At 38.0% G+C, this 14,381-nt stretch overlaps 1 protein-coding gene across 6 annotated transcripts in view; it reads left to right on the top strand.

Moving 5' to 3' along the window:
- akt1 (AKT serine/threonine kinase 1) overlaps nt 1-14,381 on the top strand; it is a 133,614-nt gene that overhangs the window by 105,391 nt on the left and 13,842 nt on the right. For 4 of the 6 annotated variants that reach the window (XR_006312763.2, XM_087989832.1, XM_043697564.2 and 1 more), the window contains 5 exons: nt 2,469-2,600; nt 2,799-2,864; nt 5,657-5,725; nt 6,827-6,952; nt 7,231-7,359. Coding sequence is in view for 5 of the 6 variants with exons in the window: in XM_087989832.1 (XP_087845958.1) it covers nt 2,469-2,600; nt 2,799-2,864; nt 5,657-5,725; nt 6,827-6,952; nt 7,231-7,359 (522 nt within the window). In the remaining variant the exon portion in view is untranslated. The remainder of the gene's footprint in view (nt 1-2,468; nt 2,601-2,798; nt 2,865-5,656; nt 5,726-6,826; nt 6,953-7,230; nt 7,360-14,381) is intronic. The other 2 variants (XM_043697563.2, XM_043697565.2) reach the window with 2 other exon arrangements.

The raw sequence follows: 14,381 nt of genomic DNA, 5'->3' as shown, positions 1-14,381 counted from the left end.
GACGGTTGCAAATGCTTCAGCCTATATTCAAACAGAACAGCTGAGTAAATGATCTATTTCAAACAAAAGCCTCGAGAATCAGATACCAGGCTTCAGTCTTTTCAGTCCATCCCATGTGATATCAAAAAAAAGACTGAAGGGCCTAGATACTGCATAGTCTACGGAATTCAACAAGATTTCGACAACAGTACTGAAGACCTTTGCTTTGGAACTTGCCACATCCTTCACCAAGCCGTCCCAGTACAGCTACAACATCAACGTCTACCCAGCAAAGTGAAAAATTGCTCAGGTGTATTCTGCACAGAAAAAGCAGGTCAAATCCAACCCAGCCAATTACCACCCCATCATTCTTCTCCTTATCAGTAAAATGATGGAAGGAGTTTTCAGCAGTGCTATTGAGCAGCACCTGCTCAGCAATAAGCTGCTCATGGACACTTGGTTTGAATTCCAGCAGGTTCACTCAGCCCCTGACCTTGTTACAGCTTTGGTTCAAACATGGACAAGAGAACTGAATTCCAGAGGTGAGGTAAGAGTGACAGCCTTTGACATCAAGGATGCATTGTGGCATCAAGAAACCCTCGCAAAATGAGAGCTAGTGGGAACTGGGGGTAGCTTTAGGGTTATATGTAGCCTAAGAGCATAAGATATAGGAGCAAAATTAGGCCATTTGGCTCATTGAGTCTGTTCTGCCATTTGATCCTGGCTGATATGTTTCTCAGCCCCATTACCCTGCCTTCTCCCCGTAATCTTGATCTCCTTGCTAATCAAGAACCTATCTATTTCTCTCAAGTACATTCAAAGACTTGAGTTCCACAAGTTATCCCTCTCTGGCTGACGAAATTCCTACTCACCAGCGCTCCCTCTAATTTTCTCTCCAGCTTCTCAGGCCACTGAGTTCTTTTTGTAACAAAAGAAAAAAATCATTATTTTATTCATGATTATTGGACTGAATTTTGAGATTTTTGTCCTGGAGCTCCATTTATTTAATGGAAATACTTACAAAATCTTCAAGAACTGGAAGTCAGTGCTGCGAAAGGCATGTGTAGAACTTCAGAGTGCAGCTTAGAGGGAACATTGCCTAGCACATAAGGAGGTAGTTGTGGTTGTTGAAGGTCAGTCATCTCAGCTCCAGGTTATCTGTGGAGGAGTTCTTCTGAATGGTGTCTGGTCCCAATGGTATTCAGCTGCTTCATCAATGATTTTTCCTTCTATCATGAGGTCAGAATTGTTCACTGATGCCTGCACAATGTTCAGCATTATTTGTGACTCCTCAGATACTGAAGTGATCTAGGTTCATACATAGTAAACCTTGGACAATATCGATACTTGGGCTCTCAGGGGGCAAGTAACATTTGTGTTGCAGAAGTGCCAGACAATGACTATCTCCAGCAAGAGAAAATCTAATCATTGCTCCTCAACTTTCAGTGGCATTATCATTGCCAACTCTAGGGATTAAACATTGCTAAAAGTAGACAAGATTTGAAACTTGTCATCTTTCAGTCATCAAAACTACAATGGAAGAAACAGATTTTAACAAAGGGCCTTCATCAGAGCCTGATGAAGGGCGCTGGCCCGAAACATTGATTCTCCTGCTCCTTGGATGCTGCCTGACCTGCTGTGCTTTTCCAGCAACAAACTCTCGACTCTGATCTCCAGCATCTGCAGATCCCACTTTCTCCTAGTTGAACAAAGGGCCGGCATTTTGTGCAGTGTGAGCAGAGGGTGCTGATTGACTGAGCCATCAGTGGCATGGAGTTGCAGTAGATCACCAATAATGGCCCAACCAATCAACCAACACCCTCCTCTTGTGGCTGTCAAGTGACTAGTGTCACTAATGCCCTACAGGGATCTGTATTGGAGCCTCAATTATCCACAATATCTGTTTATGACTTGGATAATGGCATCAAATGCCAAATATCCAAATTTGCCGATGACACAAAATTGGGCAGCATTGAAGACTCTGTTGACTACAGTATAAAATTATAACAGGATATTGATAGATTAGGTGAATGGGAATGACTGTAGCAGATGGATTTTAATGTAAGTGTAAGATTATCCATTGATCATCAGGATATTTTTTACAAGGCACAAATTTAAATACAGTGCCTGTTCAATGTGATTTGGAAATTCCGGTGCATAGCCTTTTAAAATGCCCAGGAGAAAGTGAGGTCTGCAGATGCTGGAGATCAGAGCTGGAAATGTGTTGCTGGAAAAGCGCAGCAGGTCAGGCGGCATCCAGGGAACAGGAGAATCGACGTTTCGGGCATAAGCCCTTCTTCAGGAAATGCCCATACAAACCTACAAATTGAGAGGAGAAGTAGGCTAGTAATGCCTTCTGTGTAGTTATTAATACTGTGTAAAATAAATCTTTCTGTAGCAATTGTATTCTGTCTGTAAAATTTTGAATGTATTGGGGCTATGTTTGTTTTCTGATGGACACTTGCTGGTTTTTGTTTGCTGTGTTGCAGACTATGCATAATTTTGAATACTTAAAACTCCTTGGAAAAGGCACATTTGGAAAGGTAATTCTAGTAAAAGAGAAAGCTTCTGGAAAATATTATGCCATGAAGATTCTTAAGAAAGAAGTCATTGTAGCAAAGGTAACTCTTAAAAACATGCATTGCCACCACTGCTGGGGAATAGCTTAATTCATTAAGCTTCATTGACAATTTTTCACAAAATTCTTAAATCTTCTAAAAATATCTATTTATTTACCATCTGTTATTTGAATTGAAATGCAGCTGTATTATTGCTACCTTGGTTTTTCTTGATCTGTAACTCTTTTATCTTTTATACAGGATGAAGTAGCGCATACTGTGACAGAAAACAGAGTGTTACAAAATTCTAGGCATCCATTCTTAACTGTAAGTACTTATTCAACGACTTCAGGAAATGTTAGTTAACTACTCTGTTACAATATCTCAAAATGCATGCACACAATACATCCAATTTGACTTTTCAAATTGTACAGTTTAATTTTTTTTTATTTGAACACACTCTTTCAGCTCTCTCATATTAAGAGCAGTCAAAGCAAACTATTCAAATGAGTTTTTGAAAACATAATTATTATGCTTTCTGAAATGCACTTTATGATTTTTAATTCAATTTGATCTTTTCAGTCATGAACATTTGGTGAAAGTGAAAGCAGTTTTCTTTACATTGCGGTATAATCAAGTTGTACATTACTCTGGGAGAAGTTTGGAGTTTCAGAAATTTGATTCCACCAGATAGAAAAGGCCTAAACTATGAGCTGGATGGGAAGTAGAACACTTCAAGGGTCTTATTACCTCACCTGAAAGAGGAGATAGAAATGAACCCCTTTGATCTGGCCACAAGAGCTCATTGTGACCACATAGAGTCATAGATATATACAGCATGGAACCAGACCCTTCGGTCCAACCTGTCCATGCCGACCAGATATCCCAACCCAATCTAGTCCCACCTGCCAGCACCCAGCCCATATCCCTTCAAACTCTTCCTATTCATATACCCATGCAAATGATTTTTTAAATGTTGTAATTGTACCAGCCTCCACCACTTCCTCTGGCAGCTCATTCCACATATGCACCATCCTCTGTGTGAAAAAGTTGTCCCTTAGGTCTTTTTTATACCTTTCCCCTCTCACCCTAAACCTATGCCCTCTAGTTCTGGACTCCCCCACCCCAGGGAAAAGACTTTGTCTATTTATCCTGTCCATGCCCCTCATAATTTTATAAACCTTGATAAGGTCACTCCTAAGCCTCCGACGCTCCAGGGAAAACAGCCCCAGCCTGTTCAGCCTCTCCTTAAAGCTCAAATCCTCCAATCCTGGTTCAGAAATCTTTTCTGAACCTTTTCAAGTTTCACAACATCCTTCTGATAGGAGGGAGACCAGAATTGCACGCAATATTCCAACAGTGGCCTAACCAATGTCCTGTACAGCCGCAACATGACCTCCCGACTCCTGTACTCAATACTCTGACCAATAAAGGAAAGCATACGAAATGCCTTATTCACTATCCTATCTACCTGCGACTCCACTTTCAAGGAGCTATGAAATTGCACTCTCAGGTCCCTGTTTAGCAACACTCCCTAGGACCATACCATTAAATGTATAAATCCTGCTAAGATTTGCTTTCCCAAAATGCAGCACCTCACATTTATCTGAATTAAACTCCATCTGCCATTCCTCAGCCCATTGGCTCATCTGATCAAGATCCTGTTGTAATCTGAGGTAACCTTCTTCGCTGTCCACTACACCTCCAATTTTGGTGTCATCTGCAAACTTACTAACTATACCTCTTATGCACACATCCAAATCACTTATATAAATGATGAAAGGTAGTGGACCCAGCACCGACCCTTGTGGCACTCCACTGGTCACAGGCCTCCAGTCTGAAAAACAACCCTCCACCACTATCCTCTGTCTTCTACCTTAGAACCAGTTCTGTATCCAAATGGCTAGTTCTCCCCGTATTCCATGAGATCTAACCTTGCTAACCGGTCTCCCATGGGGAACCTTGTCGACTGCCTTACTGAAGTCCATATAGATCACATTTACCATTCTGCCCTCATCAATCCTCTTTGTTACTTCAAAAAAATCAATTTTGTGAGATAGGATTTCCCATGCACAAAGCCATGTTGACTATCTCTAATCAGTCCTTGCATTTCCAAATACATGTACATTCTGCCCCTCAGGATTCCCTCCGACAACTTGCCCATCATCGACATCAAGCTCACTGGTCTATAGTTTCCTGGCCTGTCCCTACCACCCTTCAAAATAGTAGCACCACGTTAGTCAACCTCTATTTTTCCGGCACCTCACCTGTGACTATCGATGATGCAAATATCTCAGCAAGAGGCCCAGCAATCACTTTCCTAGCTTCCCACAGAGTTCTAGGGTACACCTGATCAGGTCCTGGGGATTTAACCACTTTTATGTGTTTCAAGACATCCAGCAATTCCTCCTCTGAAATGACTAAATTGATTATTGGACATTATTTTGTGTTCTGAGTTTTACCCCCACAGCATTACTTTATTAAAGCCAAAATACATCACTCTTAGGACTATGCTGTATTCATGAAATGGAATACATTTAAAAATAAATTCTTCCAATTAATTCAATTAAATTAAAGACCAAGTAACAAAATTCGATTCACCTTATTATCATTGATCGTGTAAACATTACACATAATTTAAATGCTTACAAGTTACATCTAGTATATGACACAGAGTTAGCAAAGGTAATATTTGTATAATCAAATATTTTATTCCTGAGGTGTGTAGTGTTTTATAAGTTGTGTAGTGCACAAGTTAAAGGTTCCTTCCTGTCTGATCAATATACAAATAGAATTTTAATCCATTACATAATCAAAGAAAAAAAAATCTTGATTTGTCTCAGTATTTTTTGCTGCATATGAGTTTAAATGAGACTTAAGGCAGAGATGAGACAGTTCCTTGTTTCTAGCAAAACTAGAATCACAAAAAAAATTGCTTGTCACGCATATTCTTCTGATCGCAGAGTAATACCTGACTGATGAAGGGCTCAATTCGATAGTGGCTTTTCATGAGAATTAAAATTTAATTGCAGAGAAGGATTGCTGATGATGATTAAATAAAAGAAGTTATTTAATTCTATTAAATTATGTTTCTGATTTAAGGTATTTTTATTTTCAAGGCACTGAAGTATTCTTTTCAGACAAATGATCGTTTGTGTTTTGTTATGGATTATGCAAACGGAGGTGAGGTATGGAGTACATTTATTAATTGAAAAGGACACCCAAAATGTCCGATTTTCTCCAATTTCAATTTCCTTATCTGTTGTTTTTAGGATATTCCTGATTGAATAAAGGTTTATTACATAGTATCAACATTTGGGAATTTGGATTCTAGAGATGATTGGGTTTTTGTTTCAGTACTGTGTAGGTGACTTGTTTGTTGTTTTTAAAAAAGTTAGGAAGTCAATTTTTAACAGTGAACTAAGTTCATCATTTCTAAAAATGTACGGGACTTCAGTGAAATGCCTAGTAAGCTATTGGGCAAATTAATATCTTATTTCAATTTTGTGACTTACTGAAAAACAGATGGCAATGGCCATAATTGGACTTCAGTATGAGGAGAAGTGATTCCTATTAGCAGGAATGCCATTTAGGTTTTTACAGTCTCCAATTGGCTCAGGGCTGGAAAGATATGCGAAGGTTGTCCAGAATTAAAAAGATAACCAAGGAGTGATTCTTTACTGTGTCTGAGTTTCTGTAAGACACATTGGCATGAAAAAGGGACAATTTTTTCTTGATTTTTTTTATCGTTTCAAATTTTCTATATATGACTTAATTTTTTCCCCTTCTGTATCATAAACTTTTGTACTTTTGATCTAAGTATTTTGATAGTCTTGTGTGAATACATTTAGTGACTGACCACCATGGCAACCAAATTGTAAAACTAAAATTTATATTCTATTAAGCCAGGTTTAACTCTGGGATCTGACTTGTAGTACTACCATCAGATGGAGTCATAATACTCGGTACAATTTTACCTTTTCTATGATGAAAATCACCGCTATTGCTGATGAGAGTTCTCATTTAGCAATGCTTCTACTTGTAGTGACTAAAGTTCTAAATAATATTTTGCCCTTCCTCCTCCATCCAATGGTCTGAAATCAGATGTAATATCTGTCCCTTTATCTTGGCAGAAATGATTCAGCATCGAACCCCATTGAACTCCCTTGCCCTGTATGGCTCAGATTGCTTATTGGACAAATTTACATAATAATTCACTTGTAATTGAAACATGAATGACTGTGGTCAGATTTTTTATTTGTAACACCTTGTACATGTTTTTATTTCAGTTATTCTTTCACCTATCAAGAGAACGTGTTTTTTCTGAGGACCGTGCCCGTTTCTATGGAGCAGAGATTGTTTCTGCTTTAGATTATCTCCATTCTGAAAAAAATGTAGTCTATAGAGATCTTAAGGTAAGAAGGACATAGTGTAGTGCATTGCATTCTTTGACTCTCATAAATTGTCAGTTAGAAAATGCGCTTGACTGATGTGATGCATATTTCTCTTTGTGGAATTACCATTAAGATTTCCCAAAAGGGGATATTGATTCACTCAAATAAAAAATCATATCTTTAAATGGTTTAGGAATATATCAGGGCATTCACATTTAGAGTGAAAATTAATTTAACAGTTTAAGTTGAATAATAATTAGTTACTTTATGCTCAGTTGCTGTTGCTTAATTTTATTTAGTTGGAAAACCTTATGCTGGACAATGATGGTCACATTAAGATAACTGACTTTGGGCTTTGTAAAGAAGGTATCAAGGATGGAGCAACTATGAGAACGTTCTGTGGAACACCAGAATATCTTGCACCAGAGGTTTGCTGTTTCAGTTTATTACTTTTATCCTATAAGAATATTTGTGCTTTATCAAATAAGGGATAACATGGCTAGAGAACAAACCATGCTTACTACATTTATTTTCTATTGTTAACATCAAACATTTCCAAATGAAATGCCATTCAACCTGATGTTCAATGTAAGTACTTTACTGCTGACTCTCAACAGCTAACCTTAAGTTAGTCTAGTAGTATTCCAATAAATTAACCTCTCCGTGTTTGAGTGAGTGAGTGTGACTATTTAGTGCTGGCTGATCCATTTGTTATGGATTTGAAATTAATAGAAACAAATTTTATTCAGACTCATTGCAGCATTCTCCATTACCATATGGCACTGTTAGAAGAGCTATCCTTCATGATAAACTAGATCAGGCTCTAGCCATTCTGTTAGGTGGACATTATTTGAAGAAAAGCAGTGGAATATTCTCACTGGCTAATGTTTATATCTTAACCAGCATTTTAGAAAATGGACTTGATGGTATTGTATTTGATGCAGTTTGTAAGACCTGGTTGTGCTAAATTAAATGCAGTATTTCCCTACAGTGACTAAATTTCAAAAGCACTTAATTGGCTATAAAGTACTTAGGGATGTCTGTTGGCTGAGAGATTTTCTGTAAATGTATATCCTTCCAGTTAGCACAAAACTTACCATTTGAAACTGGTGTTAAGATAGAAATTTTTGCTTTGCTCAAAATTTTCGAATTTAAACTAGTTTAATTAGTAAACCCTCAAAGCAGAAATATCAGACTTTACTTTGATAGCAATATTTGTCTATTAACCGTTTTTGGAATGGCACATTGTTAATTTTAACACACTTCCTCATCTTTTAAACTTCCTCATCTTTTAACCATGAGATTTTGTTGCTGGACACTTGGTTCCCTTTGCAAATACCACACTGTGAAACATTTGTTTCTCTTATTTGCATGCAAGCAAGCATTGAAGTATCACTTCAGTAACTTTGGAAACTTAATGCAATTTTTAAAATTTTACTTGACTTGAATCACTTTCCTGTCATTTGTTTCTGTGTTTGTTTTGAAAATTCTACTGTTTGGAGCAGTTGTTTCAAACAACAGGTCTGATGAGAAGTCTGCTGCACAGTAATAGTTTGTACAAATCAATTCGAAGGGTTTTATAGAACTGTGCTTGGGTGCATTTTGAAAAAAAAAAGGCTGGTTTGTTGTAGCTTTTAAAAATTAGGATTGTTGGAAGAACATCAAAATATTCTGTAAAATAAAATTACTTAAATATGTTTTAGTAATCATAGGAGCTTTAAACATGTTGTATGTGTATTTGTATGTGATCTGGCAATTTTCGTAAACCCATATGGCGTGTTGTGAGGTTATAAACTTCATTGATACCATTTTCAGCTGCAGTTCAAACTTAAGTGCATAATGCTGGAAAACCTCACTTACAGATTAAGTGAAAAATGTTTAACCAATAAATGTAGGGTGTCATTGATAAAGTTTATTTTCAATCAAGGAAAAGTGTTTTGCAACATTCCTCCCAGAAGAAAGTTTAAGAAGTTAGTGTCAAACATTGACACTAGTATTGAACATCAAGTTGAATGGCATTTCACTTGGAAAGGCTTGATATTATAGTTTTGAATATTATTATTATAAATGTGACTCAAAGACCACAGCTTAGTTATTTTTCATAACCATGTTTGGACTCTGACCAGAGAATAGATAATAGGAATTTATGAAATCTTAATGTATCAATCAGTTTGTGGGGCATTGACATCACTACTGGGGAAACTCGGATCTGCATTGATTGGACGGTCTCTCAATGAAGGCTGATGGCCCCAATGTTCTTACTAACTGCAAAATTAAGGAAGCAGCATAAAGTCAAGAATAAATAGTACAGGGAAAGGATAAAGTTTGTGAACATGCAGTAAGTAAAGGGTAGAATCAAGGCCAAAAGAAAATGTATTAATTTGAGAAATTCTAAATAAATCATGAAATTACAAATCAAAGAGAAAAAAACGCCTTGAATTTACCAAGAGAATAAAATGATAAAACTAAGGGCCCTGTATCTGAGTGCATATAGGATTTATATCAGAATAGCTGAGACCAGAGCACAAATAAAAATAAATAGATACAAACAATCATTACATAGAAATGGCTGCAGGATGACATTGCCGGGACATGAATTTTTAGGAAGGCATGAAGTTTGGAAAAGGTATAAAGGTAGTTCTGTTAGTTAATACTGGATTAGCACTATAGCGAGAAACGATCCAACTTCAGGAAATCAAGATGTAGCAGCAGCTTGGGTAGAGATAGAAAATGATAAAGAAAATAAGTCACTTATGGAAGTGATGCTTCAGCCCTGAACAGTAACCACATGATAAGATGAAGCATAAAGGAAGAAATGAGAGCTTATCAGAAAGGTACGGTGATAGTCATGGGAAATTTTAATCTACATATTGACTGACAAAGGTATTCTAGATGAACAGTTCATAGAATGTTTTTAGGATTATTTCTTAGAACAGCATGCTCCTGCAGCTGATGACAAAGATAGGTAGTGAAGTGTACATAAAGAGGCTACAAAAAGATATAAATAGTTTAAGTCAGTGGACGAAAATCTGGCACTATATAATGTGAAATTTTCCAGTATATGAAGAATTTAAACGAAGCATATTATCTAAATGGTGAGAGATTGCAGAGCTCTGCAATGGAGAGGCATTTGGGTGCCCTATGCATGATTTAGCAAAGGTTAGTTTGCAGTCACAGCAAGTAATTATTAAAGTTCACAGGGTGTGGTCATTTATCACAGATAGATTTGAATACAGAAGTAAGGAGCTTATGCTTCACTTGTATGGAACACAATTGAGATCACATCTGGAGTACTGTGCACAGTATTGGACTCCTTATTTAAGCAAGGATATAAATGCATTGGAAGCAGTTCAAAGAAGGCTTACCTGTCTTGTACTGGAAAGGTTGGGCTGTTTTTATAAGGAAAGATTAGACAGGCTAGGCTTCTATCCAGAGGAATTTAGAAAAGTAAGTATGCCACAAGTGAAATATGTAAAATCATGAAGGGTCTTAACAGGGTAGGTGTGGTGAGAATATTTCCTCTTATGAGAGAATGTAGAACCATGAGTCACTGTTTAAAAATCAGGGAGTCACATTTATTTATTTCTGAAAAGATGGTTGAAAGCAAGCCCTTGGATATCTTCAAGGCAGAGATAGATATATTCTTGTTAAGCAAGAGAGTGGAAAATTATGAGGGAGAGGCAGGAGTATGGGTTTAAGGTTACAAATAAGATCAGCTACAGTATTACGATTGGGATAGAAAGCTTGAGAATACAGAATGGCTTGATGCTGCCCCTTGTTCCTATGTTTCAACAATGAATCTAAACATTCAAGAGTGTACTCTTGCAAACTCCTTTCTAAGTCCATGTTGCATTGAACAGTGGTACTATTGAAAATTATGCTGTCATTAATAAAAGCTGAAGGTGGGCAGAAGAATTCCATTAAGAAGGACCTCGAGATATTGAAAACTAAGAAACTTTAAATAAGAGCAATTTGTTAGGTCTGGATGATTGTACTGAAGTGCAAATTTAAAACTTCACACTTTCTGTTTGCTAACCTTGAAATTATGCACTTCTGTTGAAAAAGTGGATGCTTCTTTTGCTTTAATGTCATCTTTTAACATGGGTAATGGAATGCAAAATAGTTGCTTCTGTTTACACAGTTGTTGTATAGTTGTTTTTAGCTGCATGATGGAATTTGGTTCTGGGAATGGGAGTATCTTGGAAATGTGAGCTTCTGGTTATCAAAGGCTTCAGTGTTTATCACTGCCTTGGTTCCTCTTGTAAATTGTGTTAAACAGCTGTCATGCGTTGTACTTGTGATATTCTAGTGCTACCCATTTTAACAGACTTTGGTTTTTCTCATTGTTTCAACGTAATATTCACAAATGGGGATGTGGTTGGGCATTCTGCAGATGCCATCAGAGTTCCTTTTATTTTTACAGCTGAGTTACTTAACAGCAGCCTGTGATTAATTGAAGTCACTTTTATTGATGGTACCTCCATGAATCAGGAATCTTTTGAGAGGCTCCTTCCACTTGAAAACAATTATTCCAATCTGTTGCTTCCCTGCACTGAATAACAGGATATATAGACCTGTAGCAGGTCTTAGGTTTGATCCAGGTTTATCAGCTGGTGGAAGGCTGGTGCAATTGGTCTCAGTTGCTTTTTATTAGGGAGACAGCCACTGGGGAGCACTATCCAGCAATCCTAGTTAGGTTCATCTGTGTCAAATTAGGACTGATTGCCCTGCTCAGTCAAATAACAGCAGTTCTGAAGAAAAATCATATTGAACTCAAAATGTCAAATATTTCTTTCCACACGCATGCCACCAGATCTGCTGAAATTCTCCAGCACTTTGTTTCTATTTTAACTTTCCAACATGCATAGTATTTTCATTTATTAATAGAATATTTTTTGTTGCCGGGAACAAAGAGGACAGTTGTCTGAGTTTTGAGTTTTAATATTGATGACTTCAGAAAGTACTAACATGGAGAAAGGAATGACTTGCAACCTAAAGCTAAGCTGGTGGCTCTGCTGGATGTTTTGAGATACAGAAGATAACAAAGTGAAGAGCAAGAGGGCAAAGTTTGGTTGTGACCGTTTGAGTGACTATACTCTTATTTCTTTGAAGTGTTCTTGGTTTGCATAATTTTCTGGCTGAGGGATGAGTGAATTACTGCCTTTGAGCTCTCGATGCAATGAATGAGATGTTAGATTAGTGGAACTGGTTAAAAAAAATCTAAATGAACCTGCCTTGGATAATTGAATAGAAACAGCAACTAGGACTTCTTATGCAGTAGAACTCATTCAAATGTTAAGATTAGATTAGTAATGTTAAGAGGGAGAACATTTTTTTTAATAATGTCCATTCCATAAGTTGGGAGCAATAATAATGGATGATGTAACAGTGAGATGGGACCAACTGCTCATGACATATAAGGTTCACTGATGCAGTTCACTGAACATGGCATCAAATAGCCCCAGTCAAACTCAAGTCACTTCCAATAAGGGAAAACCTTCCACTTGAATTCTGAAGAATCATTATTGGACTTGGAACATTCATTCTGTTTCTCTCTTCACAGATTTTGCCAGATCTGCTGAATTCCTCCTGGACCTTCTTTTTAAAATTTTTGACTTGTTGCAGTCATATCCAACCCAAAGGAAATTGGTTGTGATCCTTGGTATCCAATCCCTTTGGTCCAAGAACATGGTTGTTGGAATTCCTCAGGATAGTGTCCTAGGCCCAGCTATCTTAAGCTGCTTTACCAATGGCCTTCTTTCCATCATAAGGTCAGAATGGATGTTCATTTATATTTACTTGATGTTCTGTGCCATTTGTAAGCTCTCAGATACTGAAGGAGTCCACGTCCATGCACAGCAAGGCTTGGACAACGTTCAGATTTTGACTGAGATGTGGCAAGTAACAATTGTCAAGCATTGACCATCTCCAACAAGAGAGAATCTAACCATCGCCCTTAATAACTAATGACATTATCATCTTTGCATCCCCTAATATAACATTCCGAAAATTGCAGGTGACCAGAAAAAGAACCGAACAGCCATAATAATAGTGGTTACAAGAACAGGCTATAAGAAACTTCTGTGGATTTAATTCACCTCCTGATTCCCAAAGTCTGTCTCTTATCTGCAAGATACAAAGTCAGGAGTGTGATGGGATACTCTCCACTTACCTGGATGCGTGTGGTTCCACTCAGGCTCAATACCATTCCAATGAGCCTGCTTATTTGGCATTCCATTCACCACCACAAGTATCCACTTCCTCCGCTATCGACACATCGTGGCAGTATTTTACCAAGACAACTTTAACAGCACTTTCCAAATATGTGACTTCCATGGGGTGGCACAGTGGCTCATTGATTAGCACAGCTGCCTCACAGTGCCAGGGACCCAGGTTCGATTCCAGCCTTGGGTGACTGTCTGTGTGGAGTTTGCACATTCTCCCCGTGTCTGCGTGGGTTTCCTCTGGGTGCTCTGGTTTCCTCCCACAATTCAAAGATGTGCAGGTCAGATGAATTGGCCTTGCTAAATTGCCCATAGTCTTAGGTGCATTAGTCATGGGTGAATATAGGATAGGGAAATGGTCTAGGGGGGTTACTTTTCGGAGTGTCAGTGTGGACTTGTTGGGCCGAAGGGCCTATTTCCATACTGTCGGGAATCTAATCTAATCTAATCACAAGGATCGTAGATACATGTGAACACCCATGCCAGCAAATTTTCTTCCAATCATTCTGGTTTCGAACAATATTATATTCCTTTGCTATCCTTTGGCTATAAACTCCCTTCCTAACAACATTGTAGGTATACCCACACTAGACAGACATCACTGGTTCATGAAAGCAGCTGACCATCACCTTCTGAAGGGCAATAAATTAGAGGTGAGAAACAAACGTTGGCCTTGCCAACCACACACTGATTCCCTGAAGGATGAAAGGACTCTGGCTGTTGGTGTGCGAGAACAGCCGGCTGAGCTCTTGCACTTTCACTATATGTAATCTCTGAATGTGGCTGGGAGGTTTCCTTACTGACAGCACAGCTGAAATCAAGAGGTCTCCAGGTAAAGAGCTAAAGCCTGAATATTTCCTGAATTAATCCTGACAATGTTGTAGACTGATTGTTATAAATAAGTTAAGTTTGTCAATGGAGAAGCAACAATGGCGACTTGGCGTACAAAAGCAAAATACTGCTGATGCTGGAAGTCAGAAATAAAAGCGAATGATGCTGGAAATACTCAGTTGTTTCTCCACCACAGATGCTGTCTGAGACAGACTTAACATTTCAGATCTGTGACCTTACATCAGAATAAACTTGCTGTGCTCTGTTGTTTTAAGGAGGCACAAATAATAAAGGAATTGAAACATCAAGTTCAATTTGAACTTGACCAAAGTACGCTTCTGAAACTAAGTGCTAGTTTTATTGCATGTGTCTGTTAACTCCCTGCAGCTAGAAAG

This window comes from Chiloscyllium plagiosum, unplaced genomic scaffold (genome assembly GCF_037043375.1).
Source record: "Chiloscyllium plagiosum isolate Xiang-an unplaced genomic scaffold, Cpla_swu_hap1 HiC_scaffold_8, whole genome shotgun sequence".
Taxonomy (NCBI): domain Eukaryota; kingdom Metazoa; phylum Chordata; class Chondrichthyes; order Orectolobiformes; family Hemiscylliidae; genus Chiloscyllium; species Chiloscyllium plagiosum.
The sequence above is the reverse complement of the archived record's forward strand: the minus strand, read 5'-3'. Positions and strand labels throughout refer to the sequence as shown.